This window comes from Erythranthe guttata, chromosome 12 (genome assembly GCF_056151865.1).
Source record: "Erythranthe guttata isolate IM_541 chromosome 12, IM_541, whole genome shotgun sequence".
In the NCBI taxonomy this organism is placed as follows: Eukaryota; Viridiplantae; Streptophyta; class Magnoliopsida; order Lamiales; family Phrymaceae; genus Erythranthe; species Erythranthe guttata.
In genome coordinates this window covers 11,466,315-11,483,258 of record NC_142544.1, presented here as the reverse complement: position 1 = coordinate 11,483,258, position 16,944 = coordinate 11,466,315, and the positions used below count along the sequence as shown (strand labels likewise).

At 29.2% G+C, this 16,944-nt stretch overlaps 1 protein-coding gene across 1 annotated transcript; it reads left to right on the top strand.

Annotated features, from left to right (window-relative positions):
• Nucleotides 1–1,217: 1,217 nt before the first annotated feature.
• LOC105955735 (uncharacterized) lies at nt 1,218–16,109 on the top strand. The gene is made up of 3 exons (XM_088826483.1): nt 1,218–1,694; nt 2,131–2,692; nt 16,067–16,109. The coding sequence occupies exons 1-2, from the start codon at nt 1,365–1,367 to the stop codon at nt 2,554–2,556; spliced, it is 756 nt and encodes a 251-aa protein (XP_088682609.1). The 5' UTR covers nt 1,218–1,364; the 3' UTR covers nt 2,557–2,692; nt 16,067–16,109.
• Nucleotides 16,110–16,944: the final 835 nt, after the last annotated feature.

The following is a 16,944-nucleotide window of genomic DNA, read 5'->3' as shown; positions in this document are numbered from 1 at the left end:
GTAATATTGCTATATTAATCTCTAGCACAGTAATATTAACACAACAAAACTCATTATTATTGTGTAATAGAGTAATAATACTATGTTGACCGTTCAACAACTGTAAACATAATAAAAAACCAAAAGAATTAATATTACTGTGAGTGACAGTAATATTACTATAACAACATAATATTACCGTCAACCACAGTACTATTACAATAATAGACAGTAATATTATTATGTTACTCCATGAATAACACAAACAAACAAAAAATCCAAACAAAATAATAATATTGATGTGGTTGACAGGAATATTACTATAACAACAGTAATATTACCGTCAACCACAGTAATATTATTGTGTTTACAGTAATATTACAATAATAGACAGTAATATTATTACGTTACTCCGTGAATAACTTAAACAAAACAAAAAACCCAAAAAAATAATAATATTGATGTTGTTGACAATAATATTATTGTGTTTACAGTTATTTTACTTTCAACGACAGTAATATAATTACGTTGACTTGTCAACAAATCAAACAAAATAAAAAAAATAACAAAAAATAAAAAATAATAATATTACGTTAATTTACTGTCAATAGCAGAACAATTACATAAATGTATTGTCAACGGCAGTATAATTATGTTAATTAACTATCATTGATATTTGATAGTATAATTACGTTAATTTATAGTCAGTGACAGCACAATTACGGTCAACGTTTAGCGACGGACGTAGGCGAAAAAATCCGGAAGAAAAGAGAAGAAAAAAGAAAAGGAAAAAAAAAACGAAACAGTCAAAGCCGGAAACTGGCGAAAAAATCCGAAAAAAAAAAAAAAAAAAAAGTCAACGCCGGAGATATACATGAATGTTTCCTTTATTTATAATAAATATTAAAAGGATGGGCTTATTGGTGAAAGAGATATAGCCCCTAAACCTAGAATAATAAAGGTGTATGGTTGGAGACTTTATCACAAAAACCCCATAAAAAGAATCTAAGACAAAGGAGTGAAGATCTTATCTAGGTACACTCCATCTTACAAACGGAACTTTTCAAACCTTTCTTCCTCGATATGCTGTATTGGTGATAACGTGGAGAAGGTGAAACCATGTTTATATATTGACTTAAAGACCTTATCTCAAAGTCAAAGCACACTTAATTCCTCTAAACCAAATAACGTCTTTGTACAACCAACTAAATAATCAGAAACACTTGGTTAAATTCCACATATGATGTAATTTAACTACTTGTAGAAATATATACATATAAAAGACTTTTAATCACCTTTATGAAATAAAACAAGAAGGGCAATGCATTCAACTATAGACATAAAGAAAAACCATTGATGCAGCTAAGCTCTTTGTATGTCTTCACATGGCTGAGGTCAATAATAAGCATAAAAGAAAGGGCAGAAAAAACAATAGGAAGAGATTCCTCTGCTTCTTTGGGAGTTGTTTTGGAATTTCCAGCAAAGTATCTGCAGATCATGGTGGTAGAAAATCGGTCAAAGATTCTAATGAATATAACTCCTTGGGTGAAAAAGCTGTGAATGATCAAAGGCTTACGTCGTTGTCGTCTGAAATCCAAAGTTCGAACGGAGAAATTCTTGTTATAGAGGAGGCCGAGGCTCATCATCAGGATGATGAAACAATTATGCTTCTTGATCCACCACCTACTGCCCATCAAGTATTAATAAACCCCAAGGTAAATTATATATAACTATTTATTTTTTTACATAAGTCCACCTTGTTTTCTATGAACTCTTGAGGATTCAAACAAATAATATGTTTTATTCTAAATTAAAATTGTTTCATCACCATCATTTTTTGGTCTTGAAACATAATTAATTCCTATGCACAAAGTTATGCTAATTAATTCCTATATATATAATTAAACAGGTATAGCATGTAAAATCTGTTACCGGAATCATTAGAGTTTGAAAATGGTTTTAATGATAGAAATAGAAACAATCACAGTTTTGTATATGGTCCTGATTTGACCCCTTAGATTTACAGTACGTACCCGAACATTTATGATATATATTATTAAGGGGCGTGTTAAAATTACTAAATTCCACACATAAATTAAAAAAAAAAATCTCTCTCTACTCATATTCTCTCTTTCTTTATTTTTTTTTCAGAGCAAAAATCTGGATGAGTCGGCTGATGTTGAAACTCCAGTGGAAGACAATAATGTAGGTCAAGAAAGACGGTGCAAAACGACGACGAAGCTATCACATGTTGTGCCGTTGCCGCTGCCAAGACCGAAGAAAGAGAAACCAACGACCGACGGAGGCAGCGAGAGTAAGAATGGCAATAAGTTAATAATGGCCGCCGAATTTGACTCGGTTGTTGGTGCGCTTATAATAATGGTTACATTGATAGTGATGTTGATTTGGGGTAAAATTTGTGCCACTATATGCGCAGCTGCTTGGTTTTACTTCTTTCCTCGTTTTAGAGCAAACATCAACAAATCCTACATAATTAAACATAAATATGATAGGGATCTTGTTAATTTTGATTCGTTGGGGGTACAAGAAAAAGGTGGCTTTACAAGGATTATTTGACAGAAACCGGCATCTATAGCTATAGTGGTTTGGTTTGGACCAAGTATTTCTTGTGTAAATTTTTTTTTGTTTGTTTTTTTTTTTTTTTTTTTTTTTGCTATTCTTTTTATGAGTATATTGAATTTAGTAACTCCTTGTGTTATTAATGTCATAAAAAAAATCATATGATTCAATTTTTAGCACAAAAACTTCTACATGGCAAGTTTTTAACTTTTGTCTTTTAAAGAAGATGAATCATAAAGGGTATTTCTACTAATATTAATAGGGGCCATTACAAATAAGGGGAAATTTGGTAGACACCCCTTATTTTGGACTTATATAAGTAGAGATCCATTCTATTAGATGAATATAGGTATAGGTCCTTTAATCAATAAAATTAATATAAGTAAAATAAAATTATTAGTATGTGGACATAAATATCCCCCATTAATATTTATATTAAAAGATAATTGATTTAAATAAGGGATTAAAGGGATAATTAGCTGGAACCCCCTTATTTGGAACTTATATGGCTGGGAGTCCATTTTATTAGTTGATTATAGCTATAGGTCCCTTGGGCAATAAATATAAAATAAATTAAATGAAATTATTTTTCTATTGACATTAATACCCTTAATTATATTTATATTAAGATAGTTAGTTATGGAAAATATGAATAAAATCTCACATTTCACTCCTCTCTCTCTCTTCTCCCTCACGTCTCCCCTTCCCTTTCTTTTCTCTCATTTAACTCCTCTCTCTCCTCTCAATCACGTCTCTCTCTCTCTCTCTCTCTCTCTCTCTCTCTCTCTCTCTCTCTCTCTCTCTCTCTCTCTCTCTCTCTCTCTCTCTCTCTCTCTCTCTCTCTCTCTTTTTTTTTTGTTTTCTATTTTATAACAACAAAAATAAATAGCAAAATTGCAAAATACTTATGTCAAATTACAACAACAAATTGCAAAATACAATTACAAACATACAAACTGCAATTTATAATAGCAAAAATAAATAGCAAAATAAATATAATACGGAATCACCTACCATATGACAAAAATATTATTTTACAAATGTCTTTTCACAACAACATAATATGGAACTAATGATAATTTGCTCAAACATCAGAGGTTCAAGTTTATTCTTCCTCGAACAATATAAAATATTTTTAAAATATAAAATATGAAATAAAAAATGATATAATAAACCAACAAACCATTTTTATTTAGGAATAAACCAGTACAGTAAATACAAAATATTGTAAGATACAAATCAATAGATACAAGCAGTGTTGCAATATAGTCAATGAACAAACCACAATCTATCATAATTGATTATGACTGGGTTGATGTCATAACGGACATAGTCTCGACGTCCGAATGAATTCACAAGTTCCAACCGTCACCGGGGATCTTCTAGAAACATGATCGTGTCAGTAGCATCAACCTCTAGTGAATCTCTTGTTTGTTTTCTTCTGGCCTATAGTTGTAGCGACAGTAAACTATGAGTTCAACCAAAAAAGTTTCCACTTAAAATATGCACAAATTTGCATCAATGCATATTGCAATATCAAAACGCATCATTGAATCCCTATAGAGAAATACAATGTTCTAAGTTGCAACAACGAGATGCAAAAATTAGAATTACTCGCAATATGCAATACATTATTAAACGACAACATACAAAAGAAAAAAAAAGCCACACACACATTAACTTTAATACGAGTTTAAGAAGAGAACCAAAAAATATGTGAAACCTTTCATAGTTATTCCCAAAGAAGAAAAAAAAACTAATATTAATTTGCAATAACGAGCTGCAAATTAAAATATGCAGAACTGCAAAAGTGAAAATGAAAACCGTCTAAAGGGACAACATCAACAAACTTCAATTTGCAGACAACTACATAAAGAATATAAACTTCAACAACATCAACAAAATAGTGGCAACAATAACCAAATAATAGTATGCACATAACTATATCCAAATGCAATTGTCAACTACAAACTGCAAAATGCAAATGATACAGTGGCAATAAGTTATTTTCAACAAGTATTTTGGTATGATAGATGAAACCATTTATTACGACACCAAACTGCAAATACTTCAGTAAAATGCAACTTACACTATGATAACAACAAAGTCGAAATGAAATATATTGTAAAAACAAAATACGCATCATATAAGAAAAATCCAAAATAAATAGCAAAGTGCAAAATATACAAAAACAGCAAAATCAAAAGCAAGAAACCAATAACGTGCTGCTGTTTATTTTGCACTTTGCTGTTATGATGCGAAAAAAACCGATAACATGTTGCAATCGACATCAAAAAAATTATGTAACAAAAACAGCAAAATCAAAAGCAAGAAACGAATGATTTTCACATAAAAACAGATATGGTAATTGGGGTCGAAGAATCAATATCAACATCTTTCGATCCATTGATCAAAATTTTCATGACAATTCGTGAATAAATCACCATTAAAAACATAAAAGAACAGATATAGAAGAGCAAATCACCTGTACTTTTTCCATCTTTAATCATTGTCTCTTGTTTTTTTTTTTGAGATTTACATCTACAAGACGTCGAGAACAACGATATATTAGAAAAATCAATTTCACGGTTTTTTCTAGGATTACAGTATTTGTTTGCATAAAAGGGGAGAGAATTTTTTTGTTTCTTGGAGAGATTCAACGACCGAGATAATCGCGGCCCTATTTTTGCAAGATGGGTTCACGTGGAATAAATTTGCTATTTATTGATTTAAGATTAAAAATTTCCTATTTTATTTAAGGGTATATTGGCCATAATTAATTGTAGGGGGTTCTAGCAAAATTGGACTTATGAGTTGGGTTAATACCTATAGAATCTACTAATGGGGGGTCTATAGAAAATTACCCCGGGATTAAAATCCCACATATCACTCTATCTACTATTTCTCTCTCCTCTTTCCTCTTTCACACCTTTTTTTTTTTTTTTTGAGTAATTCAAGTCATTACAAGGGGAAGTAGGGGAGGGGGACTCGAACCCTAGACCTTTTACCCTAATGGTAAGGCTAGGTACCAACTCTCCTAATGAGAGTTGGTTCCTCTTTCACACCTCTCTCACGTCTCTCTATTCCTCTCTCTCTCTCTCTCCCTCTCTCTCTCTCTTTCTCTCTCTCTCACACACACAGATACACATAAGCACATATATCTCTCTTTCTCACACACGTACATATACGCACCCATATTTCTCTCACATCCAACATATTCTCTCTCTTCTTATCTCCTTCATGTATTTATGTATACTTTGAATTATAATTTTTGTTTGTATTTTCTAATTAATTTTGTTTTAATAAAAAATCAAAGTTATTTAAAACGATAAATTACGTTTGTAATAAAAAATAAAAAAATGCAAATTGCAGTTTGAAATAGAAATATAACAATATTATAGAATGTGCAACGGTAATCTAAAAAATGGCAACCAAAAATTGTGATAAGTTTGCCAATATAGTAATATTTTCACAAGAAATTAAATTGATGCAAATAATAAATTAAACTTCAAAGAACAAAGTGAATGTAAAATCATTAAACAATAATTTTTGTCACTCTTATTCTCGAGAACTTCTTCATGTCAGCAGCATCAACCGAAAATGGTCATCTTTCTTCATTTATCGAGGTATGTATGAATTGAAACGCTCCCACGAGCATAAATGTTTATCATACACAAGGAATATCATAATATGTCACTACAATGTGACTTATGCTTTCTGTTTAGCACGCCTATCATGCTTCCTCATTAACATGTATGTGCAAGGGCTGTAAACATACATATAATGTACAATCTTGAACCTACAAAAAATAAATTGCAAACTTCAGACACAATTTATTACTTGTAGATATAAGAAAAATAGCAAAAAAATATATTGTGATTGCAAACAACAAATATTAATAGCAAAAACTAATTGAGGATGAAAACAACAGTTCATCGTATAAATGCGGACATGAACTGCAAACAGGTAATAACAACTTCAATTAAGACCAAACATGAACTGCAAACACCTAATAACAACTCCTATTATAATAGAGAATCGCAAAGTGCAAACTGCAATTAGAAATGTACATCTGATTGCAAAACAACTACATGTATTCCCTAGTAATTTGCACATCAAATTAACCACAACAACATGCAAACTCAAATCATACTAAAAATTTAAGTGCAAACTCAAAATAGCAAAATTCAAATCATACTAATTTTTTTAGATTTCAAACTAAATGCAAACCAAAATTTTCATATGGTTACCTAAATACAAAAAGACAAACTCAATATAGCAAATACAAACTCATAACAAAAGTTTCGGAACAGTAAACTGCAAACTCGGTATAACAAATTCACACAAGCAACAATCAAATTTTTAATCTCAAGAAATTAAAGGTGCATACTTAAAAAACAGTTACATTTTTTTCAAGTTAGCATGAATATATATACTAATAACATTAACAAACCCTGCAACTTATATTTTGGGGATTCAAAATCATCATCATCGTTCGATGTCCAGGAAAAAAAAAAGAGGGGTTTTGAATAAGTATTGAAAAAATCAAATAATCAAATAAGAGTATTGCTTACCGAGACCAAATCGTGTTTGAGCCATTGTAGGAATAGCAAACAACAAACGACAAAACCACATATGATGTCTTCACGCAACAAACGATCTCCAAATAGCCAAAAAAAAATGGAAGTTTGTAAATTGCAAACGGTTCGAGGACCCTACCTGTGGCAGACGCGATTCAGTTTTTTGCTAGGGTTTGTTATTGATGAAATCGATGTTTGGGAGCATTGGATTTGATGAAATCGATTTTTGGGAGCGGTGAAATTTGAGATTTGAGAATACGTCAGATTTATGAATAGATAGGTCAACTGTAGGGAGAAATATATGGGATATTATTTTAGGTATTTTTATTTCCATATATTATTAAGGATATTTTGGACACTTTAAAAATAATAAATTTACTAAAAAATGAATTTTATTAGTTGGATTTATACACATAAAATCTCTTATAGGAGGACCTATAGCAAATTACCCCTACAAATAATTCCATGATGGGCAACTTATTCTAATCTATATTCATTCCCAAATATCTATTATACAAAAATTTAGATGAAAGTTCAGAGATGTGTAAATGACTAAAATACTCCTTCATATTTTAAAATACTCAAATTTATCCTTCTAACATTAATTTAACACTAATTTCATCAATTATTCAATTTTGACCTATAGTCTAATTTTAACTCCAATTTTGACAGCCGTCAGTTTCCGGCGTCGACTTTTTTTTTTTTTTTTTTTGGAAAACCTTGTTTACACCGCCAACGCTGCTGACCGGCGGTCAATTGACCTTTTTTTCCCTTTCTTATTGCTTTGTTTTTTCCGCCATCGTTGTTTTTGTATTTTTTTCAAAAACATTTTATTGTACACAATAATACAGTAATACTAATGTCAACAGTCAGCGCAAATAAAAAAAAAAGGAAATGTTGCCGGTCAGCGGCGGAAAAAAAGCAGAGAGAAAAAAAAAATTGGAAAAAAGAAAAAAGAAAAAGTCAATGTGGCAGACGACATTGACCGCCGGTCTCCGGCAGCGGAAAAAAGAAATTAAAAATCGAATTTTTGTGATCAAGATTGATGAAATTGTAAGTAAATTACGGTTACAATTAGAAATTGGGTTTAGAAGGTTGTGGGTAATTTACGGTTACAATTAGAAATTGGGTTTAGAAGGTTGTGGGTAATTTCGCCATTAACATTAAGTTTGTATTGGTTTCGAATAGGTGTTAAAGAGATGGATTTATTGACAAAAGAGATAAAATACCAAATTTAGATAAATAAACATTGTTGATTAGGGACCTTCTCACAAAAACTTCATCTGAAGAACAATCATTTTTTTTACCGGTTAGAAAAGGTAAACACAAGGTTGGTGAATACTTATATTTGGGTATTTTACATATAATATGATTATTTAACGGATGTTTAAATATTTTTCTCTTTCATTTGGATGTTGACACTTCGTGTGGTTTAAATATCTGAAATGATTTGTGCAGGCACATTTTGAACCTTTCTTGCACTTTTCTTTATCATTCTTTCAAAAGCAAAAAACCAAACCCTCCCATATTCTCTCAATCTTTTGGATTTCCTTCGAAAATCACGACCGAGACGTCAACAGATCGGAGGTAATTTTTACGCTTTTACAATTGTCTCGTTATGTAGATTACCAAATCGGAAAAAAAAAAACAAAAAATAATGAACCTGGCTCTGTTCCGGTGATTCTACACGAACGCGTCCACTAAGTTCGTGTAGAACCATACGAGCTCATGAATATTCTTTTTTTTTTTAATTTAAATTGAATAATTACACATTTAAAAAAAATGTATGAGTTCGTGTATTTCTAGGCGAACAAGTGGGTTAAGTTCGTGTAAAATCACGCGAACTCAATCCACCGAGTTCGCCTAGAAATACACAAACTCATTTTTTTTTTTTCTGAAATTCAATGCTCGTGTGTAAACATGCGAGCAAGTGGACTGAGATCTCCTGCCTTCACACGAACTCAGTATAACTGCTTAGTTTCCGAGTTCACTAACGTTTCCCAAACCGTCCTCCGGAACACATCGTTTTTTTTATCAACTCGTAAATAAAATATAATTAATTAAATTCATTTAAATGAATGACACATGCACTTCATTGAACCAGACTTCCGACTTGTCACTACATCGACATTCTTTCCTCACCCTTTATAATCCATTTTACACCTCAAATATTATCCGCCTTTGTGGAAAGACTGACTCCTAATCTCATGACCATGATTGAGTGTCGTATTCATCGCACACTCAATCAGTGCATCTTTACTATCAAATGCAGTCGAAATTATGAAAAATTGATTGTAATCATGTAACTCGAATGTTTTCGTATCTTCATTAATGTTTATGTATACTTCATGTTTTCAAATAAATATAGTTAGCAAAACATTAAACTAAAGAATTGAAAAAAAAAGGAGTTCGCGTGAGTTCACATGAGAACCTTGTCAGGGCTCGTGTAAATTCACACGAACTAAAAAAAAAAGTAAAATAAAATATGCATATGTTCGTGTGATTTTACACGAATACATGGCATGTGTTCGTGTAAAATCACACGAACTCAAAATATATATATGTGTGTGTGTGTTCGTGAAAAATCACACGAACACATGAATATTAATTGGATCCATTTCAAAAATTATGGAATATCTGAAATTTTTTTACTTGAATGTTGAGTTTTGGGTTTTGTAGAAGTTTAGAGAATTTTGTGAAAAACAAAATATAAAAATGTAAAAAGAATATGGTAAAAAAGTGTCTTCACGCCATATTTACGGTGAACTACATGGAAGCATGGATGAAAGACCTATTTCAATCAAGGGAAAAAAATTAGGTGTAAGATCCTAGGTATGGACAAAATGACTTAGGTACGTAGAATGTAAAATGAGTCCAATAAGTCATTTAAATGGTAATATAGATTGTACGGGCTACTAGAATTAACCCCAACACTGTTAAGCGTGTGATGTTTGTTGGGTTTCTTTATACATAAAAAAAATACATAGCTAGGGCAACTTAAGAAACTTTAATGACATATTTGTAAAAATAAATTAATTTATCTGTATGTATAACTTTTATAGTGTAAACAACATAAAACCTCATTTGTTACGGAAAACCTGCGCCCAAAATTTCCTGGATTTTTCTTCTTCTTAAAAACTCCCTTCTGTTTCATTTTACTTTGCGCGAAATCCCTTTTTCAGCTAAAAGTTAACGACGTTAACTATACAGGGGATTTTATGCAATTTTTCACTAATAGAGGGGTATTTCGGGCATATTTTCTGCAATACAAGGGGATTTTATGCAAAATTAATTTATTCGTTCAAATTGCATATTATTTTCTTAAATTAAGTCGAACACACTTATCTAATTACAATATGAAAAATAGAAATTTAATACGTGTGGTGAATGTTTTTTTTAAATCAATGTTTATATGATATAATTTATTAATGTATTTAAAAAAAATTAGTTTTTAAAATATATAATTATTTTATTACAATTGTTATATATTTTTATAATTTATTCTTTGATTAATTATATATGAAAAGAAAATAATTTGAGAATTCTTTCCAACTTCCATCTTGAATATTATTTTTTTAGTTTTCATATTCTAAATTCATAGATATATTGACTTAATTATAAGAAAATAATTTGAATTTTAAATGAATAAATTAATTTTGCATAAACCCCCCTTGTGTTGTGAAATCGTGCACCAAATCCTCCTATGTTACAAAAAACTTGCATAAAATCTCCTCTATAGTAAATGGTGTTAACTATTAACCGAAATGGGGATTTTATGCAAGAAAAAATGAAACACATGGGGGGTTCTATGTTGTTTAACTTTTTTATTGTATCTCCTATTTTGCGGCCATTTTTTTTATAGGGCAAATGACAAAAAGACCCATCACATGGGACTTAAATGCATTTTGGTCCACAAAAAAAACAGTCTCTCAATTAAGCCCATCCCCATGTCTTTAGTCTAAAATACCCTCAATAATATAATTCTTATCAATTCCACCCATTATACTCTAACTTCCTTAATATTACACATTGACCCCGAATTTAAACAAATATATCACATTAACCCCCAAAACTTTTTTTTTTCAGAAAATAATTTTTTTTCTGAAATGTTTTTTTCCGGCTAGATTCCGGCGTTAACCGCCGGAGACAGCCGGTCTCCGGCGTTGACTTTTTTTTTTTTTTTTTGAATTTTTTTTCTTAGAAAAAAAATATTTTTAATTAATATTACTGTCTTGGCTACTAAATTACTGTCTCGGACAGTAATATTACTGTTTGGGACAGTAATACTATGAATATTATTTTTCCGAACAGTAATATTATTAATATTATTGTTTAAGAGAGTTAAATTACTGTTGGAGACAGTAATTTAACATTCAAGGCGGTAATATTAATTAAAATAATTTTTTTTAAGGAAAAAAATTACAAAAAAAAAAAGTCAATTAACAGTTAAATTACTGTCTCCGACATTTAAATAACTGCCGGAGACAGTAATTTAGCAACGAATACAGTAATATTAATTAAAAATATTTTTTTTAAGAATAAAAAAGTCAATTAACAGTTAAATTACTGTCTCCGACAGTTAAATAACTGCTGGAGACAGTAATTTAACAACGAATACAGTAATATTAATTAAAATATTTTTGAAGAAAAAAAAAAAGAAAAGAGTCAATTAACAGTTAAATTACTGTCTTCGACAGTTAAATAACTGCCGGAGACAGTAATTTAGCAGCCAAGACAGTAATATTAATTAAAATATTTTTTTTAAGAAAAAAAAAAAAAAAAAGTCAATGCCGGAGACCTGGCGGTCAACGGCAGTTGACCGGCCGGAAAAAAATTTCAGGAAAAAAAATTTTCAAAAAAAAAAAAAAAAAAAGTCAACGCCGGTCAACGGCGGCGACCGGCGGTCTCCGGCGATGGCGGGTCAAAATTGAAATTATGATTAAAATTGGTTAATTGATGAAATTGGGCTAAATTGGGGTGTAAATCATGAAATTTGAGTTAAATTGGGTTTCAATGAATTGGGGGTAATTTTGGTATGTATAAAAGGATTTTCCTTATTTGCAAATAAGTTTGAATGGGGTGGATTTATTTGAAAGACAAAAAAGTTGGATGTCCCTCTTTTAATTAAGTGCCCTTGTCATGGGCCTATTTGCCATTACCCCATTTTTATAATTACTTTGACACCAAATCTCGGCTTGAACGATTATAAACCACTACATCTATATCTTTTTAATAATAATAATAATAATAATAATAATAATAATAATAATAATAATAATAATAATAATAATAATAATAATAATAATAATAATAATAATAATAATAATAATAATAATAATAATAATAATAATAATAATAATAATAATAATAATAATAATAATAATAATAATAATAATAATAATAATAATAATAATAATAATAATAATAATTATTATTATTATTATTATTATTATTATTATTATTATTATTATTATTATTATTATTATTATTATTATTATTATTATTATTATTATTATTATTATTATTATTATTATTATTATTATTATTATTATTATTATTATTATTATTATTATTATTATTATTACTATTATTATTATTATTATTATTATTATTATTATTATTATTATTATTATTATTATTATTATTATTATTATTATTATTATTATTATTATTATTATTATTATTATTATTATTATTATTATTATTATTATTATTATTATTATTTTATCTCCTATTTTCTAGCATATTTTCTCTATTTTTTCTTTGCTTCATTTATTTGATCAACGTCATATTATGACAATTATATTTTTATATTTTTTTTTGAATGAGTTTTTATTATTAAATTTGTATAAATATTGATGTTGAATTGTTGTTACCGATACCACTAATACATTTTATTATAATTGTTATTATTATGTACTAAACTAATCTTTATTTTCATTTTGAAATGTTATCCCGTGCATTAATTTTGTAATTTTTTTAAAATTAATTATATCTCTTATGGGTAAATTACAACCAACCCCCTGAGGTATTGTAAAATTACGAAAACCCCCTCCTGTTTGGGTAATTACAACAACCCCCTCAACTATGAATTTTCTTACACGTCCATCCTTGTGGTTTCAAATTTAGTGGAATCTTCTTTATTATATAGAATATTATCATTTTTGTACCACTTTTATCCCATTCGAGCTCCACATTTTGAAGCAAGATGCTCATAAGATGTATTTTTTGGCTTGTATATATCATATTGTGGTGCATTAGAAATTGTATTATTACACAAAATGTGTACAAAATAGAGCACATTCCACGGAATCTAGATGATTATATTGAATTTGACACCATAAGGGTGGAGGTGTAAGAAAATTTATAGTTGAGTGAGTATAAGTAATTATCCAAACAAGAGAGAATTTTCATAATTTGACCATACCTCAGGGGTGATTGTGATTTACCCTATGTCTTATTGTTCGGACTTTTTTTTTTTTTTTTGTCTAGTGACTTTCATTGCAAATAAGATTTGCAGACTAGCAAAATCTTAATCCACTTGCATATAATTTTTTCTTTTCTTTTTTAAACAATTTATTTTGTGGTTAATATTTTTTACGGATAACAACTAAATGGAAGTGAGGAGGTGACTTGATTAATTTATGTGTTTTGTTGGGATTTATATGATCATATTTGTAGGAGTACTAATTTTATTTTTGTAATTTAAGTTTCACAACTAATTTCAATATAGTGTAATTTATTTTTTAATACGATTTAATTATCATATATTTAATGTTTTTTTTCTTTTTTGCAATATCCACGCACGGGATGAATTGCTAGTAGACTTTTAACGAAGGGTATATTACAAATAAGCCCATTAGTGGGAACTTATTCATAAAGAGATCCAGACAATATTCTCCTTTACCAATAAGTCCACACATGGTCCAGATTTATGTAAAGGACTAAAATAACCCCTCTTACTTTTATATGCTCCAATTTCATCCTTAACTTAATTTAACTTCAATTTGACCCCAAATTTCACAAATTATTCAATTTTGACCCAAAACTTTTTTTTTTTCACAAATTTTTTTTTTTCAAAAACTTTTTTTTTTCCGCCGGATTCCGGCGTTGACTTTTTTTTTTTTTTTTTTTTTTTTCTTCCGGATTTTTTTTTTCCGGATTCCGGCGTTGACCGGCGGTCAACGCCGGTCTCCGGCGTTGACTTTTAATTTTTTTTTTTTTTTTTTTTTTTTTTCTTCCGGATTTTTTTTTTCCGGATTCCGGCGTTGACTTTTAATTTTTTTTTTTTTTTTTTTTCTTCCGGATTTTTTTTTCCGGATTCCGGCGTTGACCGGCGGTAAACACCGGTCTCCGGCGTTGACTTTTTTTTTATTTTTTTTTTTTTATTTTTTTTTTTATTTTTTTTTCTGTAACTTTTTTTTCCGTTTAAACAACAATATTGCTTTGAATGACAGTAATATTAACTATATTACTGTTAAACACAGTAAAAATAACTAAACTATAGTTTAACACAGTGATATTGCTATATTAATCTCTAGCACATTAATATTAACACAACAAAATTCATTATTATTGTATAATAAAGTAATATTACTATGTTGTCCGTTCAACAAATGTAAACAAAATAAAAAAAACCAAAAGAATTAATATTACTGTGAGTGACAGTAATATTACTATAGCAACAGTAATATTACTATAGTAGACAGTAATATTATTACGTTACTCCGTGAATAACTCAAACAAACAAAATATCCAAACAAAAGAATAATATTGATGTGGTTGACAGGAATATTACTATAACAAACAGTAATATTACCGTCAACCACAGTAATATTATTGTGTTTACAGTAATATTACAATAATAGACAGTAATATTAATACAAACACCACAAAAAAATAATAATATTGATGTTGTTGACAGTAATATTATTGTGTTTACAGTTATTTTACTGTCAACGACAGTAATATAATTACGTTGACTTGTCAACAAATAAAAAAAAAATAAAAAAAAATAATAATAAATAAAAAAATATAATATTGCATTAATTTACTGTCAACGGCAACACAATTACATAAATGTAATGTCAACGGCAGTACAATTACGTTAATTAACTATCATTGACAGTATAATTACGTTAATTTACTGTCAGTGACAGCACAATTACGGTCAACGTTTAGCGGCGGACGTGGAAAAACAAAACAAACCAAACAAAACAAAACAAAAAACTTAAAAAAACACTAAAAAAAGAGACCGCCGGAAACCGGCGAAAAAATCCTGAAGAAAAGAAAAGAAAAAAAAAAAAGAAAAAAGCAAAAAAAAAAAAAAAAAAAAAAAAAAAAAAAAAAAAGTCAACGCCGGAGACCGGCGTTGACCGCCGGTCAACGCTGGATACCGGCGAAAAAATCCGGAAGAAAGAAAAAAAAAAAAAAAAAAAAAAAAATTAAAAAAGTCAACGCCGGAGACCGGCGTTGACCGCCGGTCAACGCCGGAATCCGGCGGCAAAAAAAAAGTTTTTGAAAAAAAAATATTTTTTGAAAAAAAAAAAAATTTGGGTCAAAATTTAATAATTTGTGAAATTTGGGGTCAAATTGAGATTAAATTAAGTTAAGGATGAAATTGGAGCATATTAAATTATACTCCAAAAAAAAGTCAAAATTGAATTTTTGTGGTCAAAATTGAACTTTTATGGACAAAATTGATTAATTTGGATTACAATTAAGAATTGGGTATAAATGGTTGAGGGTAATATTGTGATATACATGAATGTTTCCTTTAGTTATAATAAATATTAAAGGGATGGGCTTATTGGTAAAAGAGATATGTCCCCTAAACCTAGAATAATAAACATGCTTGGTTGGGGACTTTTGCATAAAAATCCCTTTAACGAAAGAAACTACGGGATATCTTTGTAAAAACAGAGTAGAAAAATGGACATTTTTACTAATGGAGTTGGGTTGGTGCAGTAATCATAAACTTAATTAGAGATTCTTGCAATTTGAAAAGTCAATAACTAATAGATAAATGATGCCGACTATGAAATAGACTTGGTAGAAAATTATTTTCTTCCTTGTGTTTCTTTTGTATGTTTGTTTGTGTTGAGTGGGCACCACATACACGTTACAATCGGCATGTCTAATTGGACAATGTATCATATAATCCAACATGACAACAACTACTCAATTCTTTATTAATGATGTGAAATTGATCCAAGTATCTAAGTGTGGGACCTCAAGAATAATAAGTTTGTAAAATAGAGTAGGTAAATGATCGATTCGATTCGGATGGAATGATTTGATTTGGGAAATAGATTTGGAGAAATGATTTGAAATCCACTCCAATTGCTCCAAAAATAACGAATAAGAAGGGGTGTGTATTTGAAATTTCTTGGCAAATACCCCAATCCAAATAAATGCAAGAAATTTGTGATTATGCATTTGAAACCCCTCCTCTATATCCTTCAATCCAAATACAACCAAATACAATTGCACACTTATTTCATTTCATTATTAAAGATATACAATTTATTCTATCATTTCAACAACTGAATTTCTCAATTGTTAAATTCAAATAATAATTCTATGAATACAGTTATTAATATTTTTATTTTTCACTCTCTCTAAAACCTCATCGGTCTTACACTTGGGAATAAATGTCATAACACAGATTAATCAACCTAAAATTACTAAAACAAGTACTGAATTAGTGGTTACCACGATGTTCGGTACTGTAATAGTACTGTATGTTAAAACAAAAAATGTTTTCAAAATTAATAAGACACCCTCTTAAGTTTCGAATTTTGGT

What these genes read in the sequence shown, in the direction of transcription:
- LOC105955735 (XM_088826483.1), top strand. Translation starts at nt 1,365, where the DNA reads ATGGCTGAGGTCAATAATAAGCATAAAAGAAAGGGCAGAAAAAACAAT. An exon ending in AAGTATTAATAAACCCCAAG is followed by an intron (nt 1,695 to 2,130) that starts GTAAATTATATA and finishes TTTTTTTTTCAG; the next exon opens with AGCAAAAATCTGGATGAGTC.